Genomic DNA, 12,204 nt, shown 5'->3' on the forward strand with positions numbered 1-12,204 from the left:
GGCGGGAGGGGCCTATCCCCAGGTGCATGTTTTTGGAAGTGGGAGGGGCCTATCCCCAGGTGCATGTTTTTGGAAGTGGGAGGGGCCTATCCCCAGGTGCATGACTTTGTAGGCGGGAGGGGCCTATCCCCAGGTGCATGTCTTAGAAGGTGGGAGGGGCCTATCCCCAGGTGCATATCTTGGGAAGTGAGAGGGGCCTATCCCCACTTGCATGACTTTATAGGCGGGAGGGGCCTATCCCCAGGTGCATGTCTTAGAAGGTGGGAGGGGCCTATCCCCAGGTGCATGTATTTTTAGGCGGGAGGGGCCTATCCCTAGGTGCATGTATTTATAGGCGGGAGGGGCCTATTCCCAGGTGCATGACTTTGTAGGCGGGAGGGGCCTAACCCCAGGTGCATGTATTTTTAGGCGGGAGGGGCCTATTCCCAGGTGCATGACTTTGTAGGCGGGAGGGGCCTAACCCCAGGTGCATGTCTTTGTAGGCAGGAGGGGCCTATTCCCAGGTGCATGACTTTATAGGCGGGAGGGGCCTATCCCCAAGAGCATGTCTTTGGAGGTGGGAGGGGCCTATTCCCAGGTGCATGACTTTATAGGTGGGAGGGGCCTATTCCCAGGTGCATGACTTTATAGGTGGGAGGGGCCTATCCCCAGGTGCATGTATTTTTAGGCGGGAGGGGCCTATCCCCAGGTGCATGTCTTCGTAAGCGGGAGAAAGCCAGACAGTCAAGTAGTCGGTTCTCTAAAGCTGCATCCAGACAGAAGCTGGCATTGACGGAGGGAATGCGAGCAACACCCCCCACCCCCGTGCGGACCGGTGGTCTATAAACCCGATCGGGCCCGTCTTCATGGCAGACCTCGCTTGGGCCATCATTTAATTACTGAGCACAATAAAAGTCAACATCAAGGGCCGGCGTTTAAAACCGGAGACACCGTCATTTTTAAATATGGTCAACGTTTTGTAAAAAAAAACTACTTTATTTTTAGTTTTATTTCAATAAAAAACATGTGCCTCAAGTGCAAAATAGAAACAAAAACAAGCATGACGAACAAAGTAACATGGCAGGAACAGACTAATAACAACTTATATTCAATTGAATAGACTGCAAAGACAAGATCCACAATTCGAAATGTGGACTCGTGGACAGAACACTTTCCCACTTTGCATCGGTCCATCTTAGATGAGCTCGGGCCCAGCGAAGCCGGTAGCATTTTCTGGGTGTTGTTGATAAATGGCTTTCAATTTGCATAGTAGAGTTTTAACGTGCACTTAAAGATGTAGCGACCGACTGTAATTACTGACAGTGGTTTTCTGAAGTGTTCATGTGGTGATATCCTTTACACGCTGATGTCGCTTTTTGATGCAGTACCACCTGAGGGATCGAATGTTGGTTTTCGGCCTTGCCGCTTACGTGCAGTGATTTCTCCAGATTCTCAGAACCTTTTGATGATATTACGGACCGTAGATGGGGAAATCCCTAAATTCCTTTGCAACAGCTGGTTGAGGAATGTTCTTAAACCGTTGGACAATTTCCGCACACATATTAATATTCGGTGTTTTATTGTTCATAATTAATGTTGTAAATCCTACTTTCTTTATTTTTGTATACATTGTGTGTTGTGTCCCATTCAGTGAAAAACTGTAAAATTACATTTCTGTTTTTTTGAGGATAAAGTTTTTAGAACTCTATCGGACTTTTTCAGTGGTCCTTAAAAAAAGACACCCGAACACAGCAGAAACGTTCACGTTAAAATACTGAACTGATGCTTACCTTATCCCATTAAACATCTGTTCAGTATTTTAACATAAAAGTGTTTGGTTGCGAGGCGTTAAAAGCCACAAAATGCAAGGGGTCCATCAGACCCACAAACGCTGGCTGAGTAACAACAATATGAACCTTGCACAGAACATTTCTCTGCCAAGTTTCTACATCCCACTGGGATTCTTCTTTTGTGTTTCTGCAGCTGCGGTTCCCACACAAGGTTGTAACATTGTTTGTCAACACTGTCTGCTCTCATTTTCTCGCACATTTGATATGATATTTATTGGGATAAGGTAAACATCTGTTCAGTATTTTAACATAAAAGTGTTTGATTGTGAGGCATTATGGTAAGAGCCACAAAATGCAAGGGGTCCATCAGACCCACAAACGCTGGCTGAGTAACAACAATATGAACCTTGCATGGAACATTTCCCTGCCAAGTTTCTGCATCCCACTGGGATTCTTCTTTTGTGTTTCTGCAGCTGCCGTTCCCGCACTAGGTTGTAACATTGTTTGTCAACACTGTCTGCTCTCATTTTCTCGCACATTTGATATGATATTTATTGGGATAACGTAAACATCTGTTCAGTATTTTAACATAAAAGTGTTTGATTGTGAGGCATTATGGTAAGAGCCACAAAATGCAAGGGGTCCATCAGACCCACAAACACTGGCTGAGTAACAACAATATGAACCTTGCACGGAACATTTCTCTGCCAAGTTTCTGCATCCCACTGGGATTCTTCTTTTGTGTTTCTGCAGCTGCGGTTCCCACACAAGGTTTTAACATTGTTTGTCAACACTGTCTGCTCTCATTTTCTCGCACATTTGATATGATATTTATTGGGATAACGTAAACATCTGTTCAGTATTTTAACATAAAAGTGTTTGATTGTGAGGCATTAGGGTAAGAGCCACAAAATGCACGGGGTCCATCAGACCCACAAACGCTGGCTGAGTAACAACAATATGAACATTACACAAGGGTTAAGGCCTTCATTTTAATACCTTATAACAGGGTGTTCAAAGTGCGGCCTGGGGGCCATTTGCGGCCCACAGGTCATTTTTTAACGGCCCCACAGCACATTGTAAAAATAATATGGAAAAAAAACCAAAAAACATTAAAAGTTTTATAAAGGAGCTAACAGGTGAAATGTAATAAGAAAATGTGGCAACGTTGACTCTGATAACACAAAACTGCCATGCAGGCTGTTTCGTTCTTTAAAAAATAATAATGAATCAAAATCAATGTCATTATGAATTATTGACCTATTCAAGGCTCCAATAACGTCACATTAAATATTCCACTTTGAGATATTATTTGGGGAAAATGTTGCATATTTTGTGTTTGCTATGTAAAAAAGTAAGCTGTTTATTTTATCTTTTTTTTTTTTTTTTAAAGGGCCTAAAACAAACAAAATAAACAACAATATAAACTTATAATCTGAAGTTGATCTGGAGGTTATTGTGTTAAAAGTAAACAGTTAATAACATTTATAAGGTATTTTTAAAACATTGTAATGAGTAGGACCCTTTTGGACCCCCAATACTTGTGTAATTTGTTTTTAAGTGTCATTGCTAAAAAATAATAATAATAATAATGAAATAAAATGTTGTTATGAGTTGTTGACCTTTTTAAGGCTCCAATTATTATATCATCTCAAATATTCCACTTAAAAATTTTATTGGGTGAAAATATTACATATTTTGTGTTTTTCCCATACAAAAACGGGGGTTTCTTTGACAAAAAGAGCATAAAACTTAAATCTTTAATAATGTTATATTGACAGATAGACTTAATATTGATCAAGAGATTTAAACCATGAATAATAATTAAAATAATAATACTGAATAATGACACTTTTTTTGTTTTGTTTTTTGACCAAAACCCTTTAGGCCCGTATGTATATTTTTTGTACATATATTGCAGGGGTGTCCAAACTTTTTCCACTGAGGGCCACACACGGAAAAATTAAAGCAAGCGGGGGCCGTTTTGATATTTTTCATTTTCAAACCATAACAAAATATATGGATTTTTTAAATGTATTTTACCTTTAGGGGTCCCGGGGACCATAAAGGGTTTCAGTTATTAAAATGTTAAAAATAAGTCAAATTTGTATTATTATTTTTTATTTAACGCTTACAGTAAATCTCTATATCAACTTTAAAAAAAATTAAAAAAAAGGTTTTATGGCTTTTTTGTCAAAAACATCTTTGTTTTTTTAATAGTAAAACTGAAATCAATCAATCATCAATCAATGTTTACTTATATAGCCCTAAATCACTAGTGTCTCAAAGGGCTGCACAAACCACCACGACATCCTCGGTAGGCCCACATAAGGGCAAGGAAAAACTCACACCCAGTGGGACGTCGGTGACAATGATGACTATGAGAAACCTTGGAGAGGAGGAAAGCAATGGATGTCGAGCGGGTCTAACATGATACTGTGAGAGTTCAATCCACAATGGATCCAACACAGTCGCGAGAGTCCAGTCCAAAGCGGATCCAACACAGCAGCGAGAGTCCCGTTCACAGCGGAGCCAGCAGGAAACCATCCCAAGCGGAGGCGGATCAGCAGCGCAGAGATGTCCCCAGCCGATACACAGGCGAGCAGTACATGGCCACCGGATCGGACCGGACCCCCTCCACAAGGGAGAGTGGGACATAGAAGAAAAAGAAAAGAAACGGCAGATCAACTGGTCTAAAAAGGGAGTCTATTTAAAGGCTAGAGTATACAAATGAGTTTTAAGGTGAGACTTAAATGCTTCTACTGAGGTGGCATCTCGAACTTTTACCGGGAGGGCATTCCAGAGTACTGGAGCCTGAACGGAAAACGCTCTATAGCCCGCAGACTTTTTTTGGGCTTTGGGAATCACTAAATATGCAGTATTTAGTCATTAGAGCCCTAAAAGATCAATAAAGCAGGACACCATTGATTTTAATTCTTCATTATTTTTGAGTAATCTCAGTGAAAAGATCAATAAAATACCACAAAATTTATTTGGGATCTAAAAGGTGCCCCACTCGGAAAGTGATAGGGAATAAGCGGTAGAAAATGGACGGATGGACTGTTAGCCGCGAGCCGCACTTTCGACACCCCTGCCTTATAATGACCTGCGGCGCCACGTTTTTCCTCCCGAAAGAAACAAAAGAAGGCAAGTCTGCGGGCTATAGAGCGTTTTCCGTTCGGGCTCCAGTACTCTGGAATGCCCTCCCGGTAACAGTTCGAGATGTTACCTCAGTAGAAGCATTTAAGTCTCACCTTAAAACTCATCTGTATACTCTAGCCTTTAAATAGACCTCCTTTTTAGACCAGTTGATCTGCCGCTTCTTTTCTTTCTCCTATGTCCCCCCCTCCCTTGTGGAGGGGGTCCGGTCCGATGACCATGGATGAAGTACTGGCTGTCCAGAGTCGAGACCCAGGATGGACCGCTCGCCTGTATCGGTTGGGGACATCTCTACGCTGCTGATCCGCTTGAGATGGTTTCCTGTGGACGGGACTCTCGCTGCTGTCTTGGAGCCACTATGGATTGAACTTTCACAGTATCATGTTGGACCCGCTCGACATCCATTGCTTTCGGTCCCCTAGAGGGGGGGTGGGGGTTGCCCACATCTGAGGTCCTCTCCAAGGTTTCTCATAGTCAGCATTGTCACTGGCGTCCCACTGGATGTGAATTCTCCCTGCCCACTGGGTGTGAGTTTTCCTTGCCCTTTTGTGGGTTCTTCCGAGGATGTTGCAGTCGTAATGATTTGTGCAGTCCTTTGAGACATTTGTGATTTGGGGCTATATAAATAAACATTGATTGATTGATTGAAGAGAGTGAAGACAGTTTCAGGTACTGCCAAGGCTATGCAACCCCAGTGGACAAAAGCATGAGAGACGGGCAACCGTTTTAGAGACTGCTCTGTTCACTCTCTCTCGGTGCTGGCATTTCTATTGTTTGTACTTCAGTTCTAGTCAGCGCTCATCATTTTGGACAGCCTTAGAATTCTGGGAGGGTTCTCTCCTCCTAAAAGGCGGGTTCGGAAAACCGTGTCAAACCTTCTGGTCGCTGGTGGTGGAGTTTTCCGACTAAGGAAGACGAGACCAGAAGATCAGGTGCCGAGTGGGCTGAAAGCCAAGTTGTGGGGTTGGGGGTCTGCCGCAAAGGCAAGGTGGGGTTAGAACGGAGCACTGCTGGCTCGGACTAAAAAAAAAGGATGTATAGACATTTGTGATTTGGGGCTATATAAATAAACATTGATTGAATGATTGAAGTGACTCCTTTTAATTAAGAAAGGGTTAAACACTTCCTGTCTGGCAATGACGGTTCTACACTGCCGAGGTGCGGTGAAACCACATAAGAGTTAACTCCTCTCGCTGCCTAATTGCAGTTCTGCCATGCCGGCCTGCAGGCTGTTATTATCGCGGCCCGGTCATTAGCTGGGGGGGGGGCTGGCACACAATGAGGATCAGCGCTGTCACAATCCCCCCACCAGCCGTACTTTCAAGGCGGGAGGCCCCGCCCACTTTTCCCGATCCCTCAACCAGCCACTTACCTCCACTCAGCAGCTTCATGACCAGCCACAGCTCGTCCTTCACCACGAAGGAGGTGTAGTAGGTGACGATGTTGGGATGGTGGCACTGACTCATGGCCTGGATCTCTTTCTGCGGGGGGAGAGAGAGAGAGAGAGACGCGCCGTCAGACGCTCGGCTTTCATGCTTCAAGTCGGAGTGACCTTTGTGATGTTTCCAGACAGTTTGGACACACCTTCTCATTCCACGCGTTTTCTTCATTTTCATGAATATAAAGTCACATCTTTGAAACTCATTTGTATACTCCAGCCTTTAAATAGAAACCCCTTTTAGACCAGTTGATCTAAAAGGGGGACACAGGTCCGGTGGCCACGGATGAACTGCTGGCTGTCCAGAGTCGGGACCCGGGGTGGACCGCTTGTCTGTGGGGGACATTTCTGTGCTGCTGACCTGTCTCTTGCTGGCCCCACTATGGACTGGACTCTTACTGTTATGTTAGATCCACTATGGACTGGACTCTCGCTATTATCTTAGAACCACTATGGACTGGACTCTCACTATTATGTTAGATCCACTATGGACTGGACTCTCGCTACTATGTAAGATCCACTATGGACTGGACTCTCACTATTATGTTAGATCCACTATGGACTGGACTCTCACTATTATGTTAGATCCACTATGGACTGGACTCTCGCTACTATGTAAGATCCACTATGGACTGGACTCTCGCTATTATCTTAGAACCACTATGGACTGGACTCTCACTATTATGTTAGATCCACTATGGACTGGACTCTCACTATTATGTTAGATCCACTATGGACTGGACTCTCGCTACTATGTAAGATCCACTATGGACTGGACTCTCACTATTATGTTAGATCCACTATGGACTGGACTCTCACTATTATGTTAGATCCACTATGGACTGGACTCTCGCTATTATGTTAGATCCACTATGGACTGGACTCTCGCTATTATGTTAGATCCACTATGGACTGGACTCTCCCTATTATGTTAGATCCACTATGGACTGGACTCTCGCTATTATGTTAGATCCACTATGGACTGGACTCTCACTATTATGTTAGATCCACTATGGACTGGACTCTCGCTATTATGTTAGATCCACTATGGACTGGACTCTCACTATTATGTTAGATCCACTATGGACTGGACTCTCACTATTATGTTAGATCCACTATGGACTGGACTCTCACTATTATGTTAGATCCACTATGGACTAAACTCTCACTATTATGTTAGAACCACTATGGACTGGACTCTCTCACTATTATGTTAGATCCACTATGGACTGGACTCTCACTATTATGTTAGATCCACTATGGACTGGACTCTCACTATTATGTTAGATCCACTATGGACTGGACTCTCACTATTATGTTAGATGCACTATGGACTGGACTCTCACTATTATGTTAGACTCACTATGGACTGGACTCTCACACTATTATGTTAGATCCCTTATGGACTAGACTCTCACTATTATGTTAGAACCACTATGGACTGGACTCTCGCTATTGTCTTAGAACCACTATGCTGGACTCTCACTATTATGTTAGATCCACTATGGACTGGACTCTCACTATTATGTTAGATCCACTATGGACTGGACTCTCACTATTATGTTAGATCCACTATGGACTGGACTCTCACTATTATGTTAGATACACTATGGACTAGACTCTCACTATTATGTTAGATCCACTATGGACTGGACTCTCACTATTATGTTAGATCCACTATGGACTGGACTCTCACTATTATGTTAGATAAACTATGGACTAGACTCTCACTGTTATGTTAGATCCACTATGGACTGGACTCTCGCTATTATGTTAGATCCACTATGGACTGGACTCTCACTATTATGTTAGATCCACTAAGGACTGGACTCTCACTATTATGTTAGTCTCACTATGGACTGGACTCTCACTATTATGTTAGATACACTATGGACTAGACTCTCACTGTTATGTTAGATCCACTATGGACTGGACTCTCGCTATTATGTTAGATCCACTATGGACTGGACTCTCACTATTATGTTAGATCCACTAAGGACTGGACTCTCACTATTATGTTAGTCTCACTATGGACTGGACTCTCACTATTATGTTAGATCCACTATGGACTGGACTCTCACTATTATGTTAGATCCACTATGGACTGGACTCTCACTATTATGTTAGATCCACTATGGACTGGACTCTCACTATTATCTTAGAACCACTATGGACTGGACTCTCACTATTATGTTAGATCCACTATGGACTGGACTCTCACTATTATCTTAGAACCACTATGGACTGCACTCTCACTATTATGTTAGATCCACTATGGACTGGACTCACACTATTATGTTAGATCCACTATGGACTGGACTCACACTATTATGTTAGATCCACTATGGACTGGACTCACACTATTATGTTAGATCCACTATGGACTGGACTCACACTATTATGTTAGATCCACTATGGACTGGACTCACACTATTATGTTAGATCCACTATGGACTGGACTCACACTATTATGTTAGATCCACTATGGACTGGACTCACACTATTATGTTAGATCCACTATGGACTGGACTTTCACAATATTATGCTTGATCTACATTGCACTGGACTCACACTATAATGTTAGATTGGATAGGGTTTCAGACTTATATTGGTCGGATTGAGTCTCGGACTTAAATTGGTCGGCTCGAGTCTCGGACTTAGATTGGTCCCATCGAGTCTCGGACTTAGATTGGTCCCATCGAGTCTCGGACTTAGATTGGTCCCATCGAGTCTCGGACTTAGATTGGTCGGACCGAGTCTCGGACTTAGATTGGTCGGACCGAGTCTCGGACTTAGATTGGTCGGACCGAGTCTCGGACTTAGATTGGTCGGACCGAGTCTCGGACTTAGATTGGTCGGACCGAGTCTCGGACTTAGATTGGTCGGACCGAGTCTCGGACTTAGATTGGTCGGACCGAGTCTCGGACTTAGATTGGTCGGACCGAGTCTCGGACTTAGATTGGTCGGACCGAGTCTCGGACTTAGATTGGTCGGACCGAGTCTCGGACTTAGATTGGTCGGACCGAGTCTCGGACTTAGATTGGTCGGACCGAGTCTCGGACTTAGATTGGTCGGACCGAGTCTCGGACTTAGATTGGTCGGACCGAGTCTCGGACTTAGATTGGTCGGACCGAGTCTCGGACTTAGATTGGTCAGACCGAGTCTCGGACTTAGATTGGTCAGACCGAGTCTCGGACTTAGATTGGTCAGACCGAGTCTCGGACTTAGATTGGTCAGACCGAGTCTCGGACTTAGATTGGTCACATCGAGTCTCAGCTTTAGATTGGTCCCATCGAGTCTCGGACTTAGATTGGTCACATCGAGTCTCAGCTTTAGATTGGTCCCATCGAGTCTCGGACTTAGATTGGTCGGATCGAGTCTCGGACTTAGATTGGTCGGATCGAGTCTCGGACTTAGATTGGTCCCATCGAGTCTCGGATTCAGATTGGTCCCATCGAGTCTCGGACTTAGATTGGTCCCATCGAGTCTCGGACTTAGATTGGTCAGATCGATTCTTGGACTTAGATTGGTCAGACCGAGTCTCGGATTTAGATTGGTCAGACCGAGTCTCGGACTTAGATTGGTCGGACCGAGTCTCGGACTTAGATTGGTCCGATCGAGTCTCGGACTTAGATTGCTCCCATCCGGTCTCTGACTTAAATTGGTCCCATCGAGTCTCGGCCTTAGATTGGTCCCATCGAGTCTCGGCCTTAGATTGGTCGGATCGAGTCTCGGACTTAGATTGGTCAGATCGAGTCTCGGACTTAGATTGGTCAGATATAGTCTCGGACTTAGATTGGTCAGATCGAGTCTCGGACTTAGATTGGTCAGATCGAGTCTCGGACTTAGATTGGTCAGATCGAGTCTCGGACTTAGATTGCTCCCATCCGGTCTCTGACTTAAATTGGTCCCATCGAGTCTCGGACTTAGATTGGTCAGACCGAGTCCCGGACTTAGATTGGTCAGACCGAGTCTCGGACTTAGATTGGTCCGATCGAGTCTCGGACTTAGATTGGTCCCATCGAGTCTCGGACTTAGATTGGTCCCATCGAGTCTCGGACTTAGATTGGTCAGACCGAGTCTCGGACTTAGATTGGTCAGACCGAGTCTCGGACTTAGATTGGTCAGACCGAGTCCCGGACTTAGATTGGTCAGACCGAGTCTCGGACTTAGATTGGTCCGATCGAGTCTCGGACTTAGATTGGTCGGACCGAGTCTCGGACTTAGATTGGTCAGACCGAGTCTCGGACTTAGATTGGTCAGACCGAGTCTCGGACTTAGATTGGTCAGACCGAGTCTCGGACTTAGATTGGTCAGACCGAGTCTCGGACTTAGATTGGTCAGACCGAGTCTCGGACTTAGATTGGTCCCATCGAGTCTCGGACTTAGATTGGTCCCATCGAGTCTCGGACTTAGATTGGTCCCATCGAGTGTCGGACTCAGATTGGTCCCATTGAGTCTCGGACTCAGATTGGTCAGATCGAGTCTCGGACTTAATTGGTCCCATCGAGTCTCGGACTTAGATTGGTCGGATCAAGCCTCGGATTTAGATTGGTGCGATCGAGTCTCGGACTTGCTTTGTTTTAGATCGAGTCTTAGAGTTAGATTGTTCAGACTGAGACTAGCAGCTGGTACCAAATCCCCAACTCTTTATATTCCAACACAGAAGGACTGAGAATACGAAGACCTGGATGAATGACAACATCCACAGACAACAGACTTCTAAGCAACAACGCCATTTTCCGTATTGCGACACGAGACCCACAAAGTAAAGACAATCCAGAGGAGGCGGAAGAAAGAAAATCCGATTGGTCAGCGACATGACTGATGCGACAAGGTCCTATTTGCTGAAAGTAACATGGTCTGCCTGTCCGTGGATCTACGAGGTACAAGACGGGGGTTTGAGAAAACCGAATTATGTGGCCTCTCTCCAGGAAACAGTCCACTCAGTGACACTTGTGCTCCTCCTTGATTGGCTGTGATGGTTGCCATGTCAAAGGAGGTCCAAGCCCGGCGACTAAATGAGCGATTGTAAGGATCCGAGTGTCACACGCTGGTGCCAGGATCACAAGAGAAGCCATTATGGGCGTCACAGGCGACTGCGCTCAGGAGAAGACACAAAGACAAAAATAAACAACATGCTTGAACTAAGGACTGAGATGTGCATTAATAATCTGTCACAAGTACGAAAGTGCCATCCATCCATCCATCTTCTTCCGCTTATCCGAGGTCGGGTCGCGGGGGCAGCAGCCTAAGCAGGGAAGCCCAGACTTCCCTCTCCCCAGCCACTTCGTTTAGCTCTTCTCGGGGGATCCCGAGGCGTTCCCAGGCCAGCCGGGAGACATAGTCTTCCCAACGTGTCCTGGGTCTTCTACCGGCTGGAGGTGCCCTAAACACCTCCCTAGGGAGGCGTTCGGGTGGCATCCTGACCAGATGCCCGAACCACCTCATCTGGCTCCTCTCCATGTGGAGGAGCAGCGGCTTTACTTTGAGTTCCTCCCGGATGGCAGAGCTTCTCACCCTATCTCTAAGGGAGAGCCCTGGAAACTCATCTGGGCCGCTTGTACCTGTGATCTTATCCTTTCGTTCATGACCCAAAGCTCATGACCATAGGTGAGGATGGGAACGTAGATCGACCGGTAAATTGAGAGCTTTGCCTTCCGGCTCAGCTCCTTCTTCACCACAACAGATCGGTACAACGTCCGCATTACTGAAGAGCCCTCTCTGAGCTGCCACCTTACCGTGGTAGAGGAGTTTGCGTGTCCCAATGATCCTAGGAGCTATGTTGTCTGGGGGCTTTAAGCCCCCTGGTAGGGTCTCCCAAGGCAAACTGATCCT

At 45.4% G+C, this 12,204-nt stretch overlaps 1 protein-coding gene across 2 annotated transcripts in view; it reads right to left on the minus strand.

The window, feature by feature from the left end:
• Positions 1 to 12,204, minus strand: part of oxsr1b (oxidative stress responsive kinase 1b) — a 138,516-nt gene that overhangs the window by 78,562 nt on the left and 47,750 nt on the right. For both annotated transcript variants that reach the window (XM_061921260.1, XM_061921261.1), the window contains exon 3: positions 6,301 to 6,409. In XM_061921260.1, the coding sequence (XP_061777244.1) occupies positions 6,301 to 6,409 (109 nt within the window). The remainder of the gene's footprint in view (positions 1 to 6,300; positions 6,410 to 12,204) is intronic.

The sequence above is a fragment of the Nerophis ophidion genome, linkage group LG15, assembly GCF_033978795.1.
Source record: "Nerophis ophidion isolate RoL-2023_Sa linkage group LG15, RoL_Noph_v1.0, whole genome shotgun sequence".
Taxonomy (NCBI): Eukaryota; Metazoa; Chordata; class Actinopteri; order Syngnathiformes; family Syngnathidae; genus Nerophis; species Nerophis ophidion.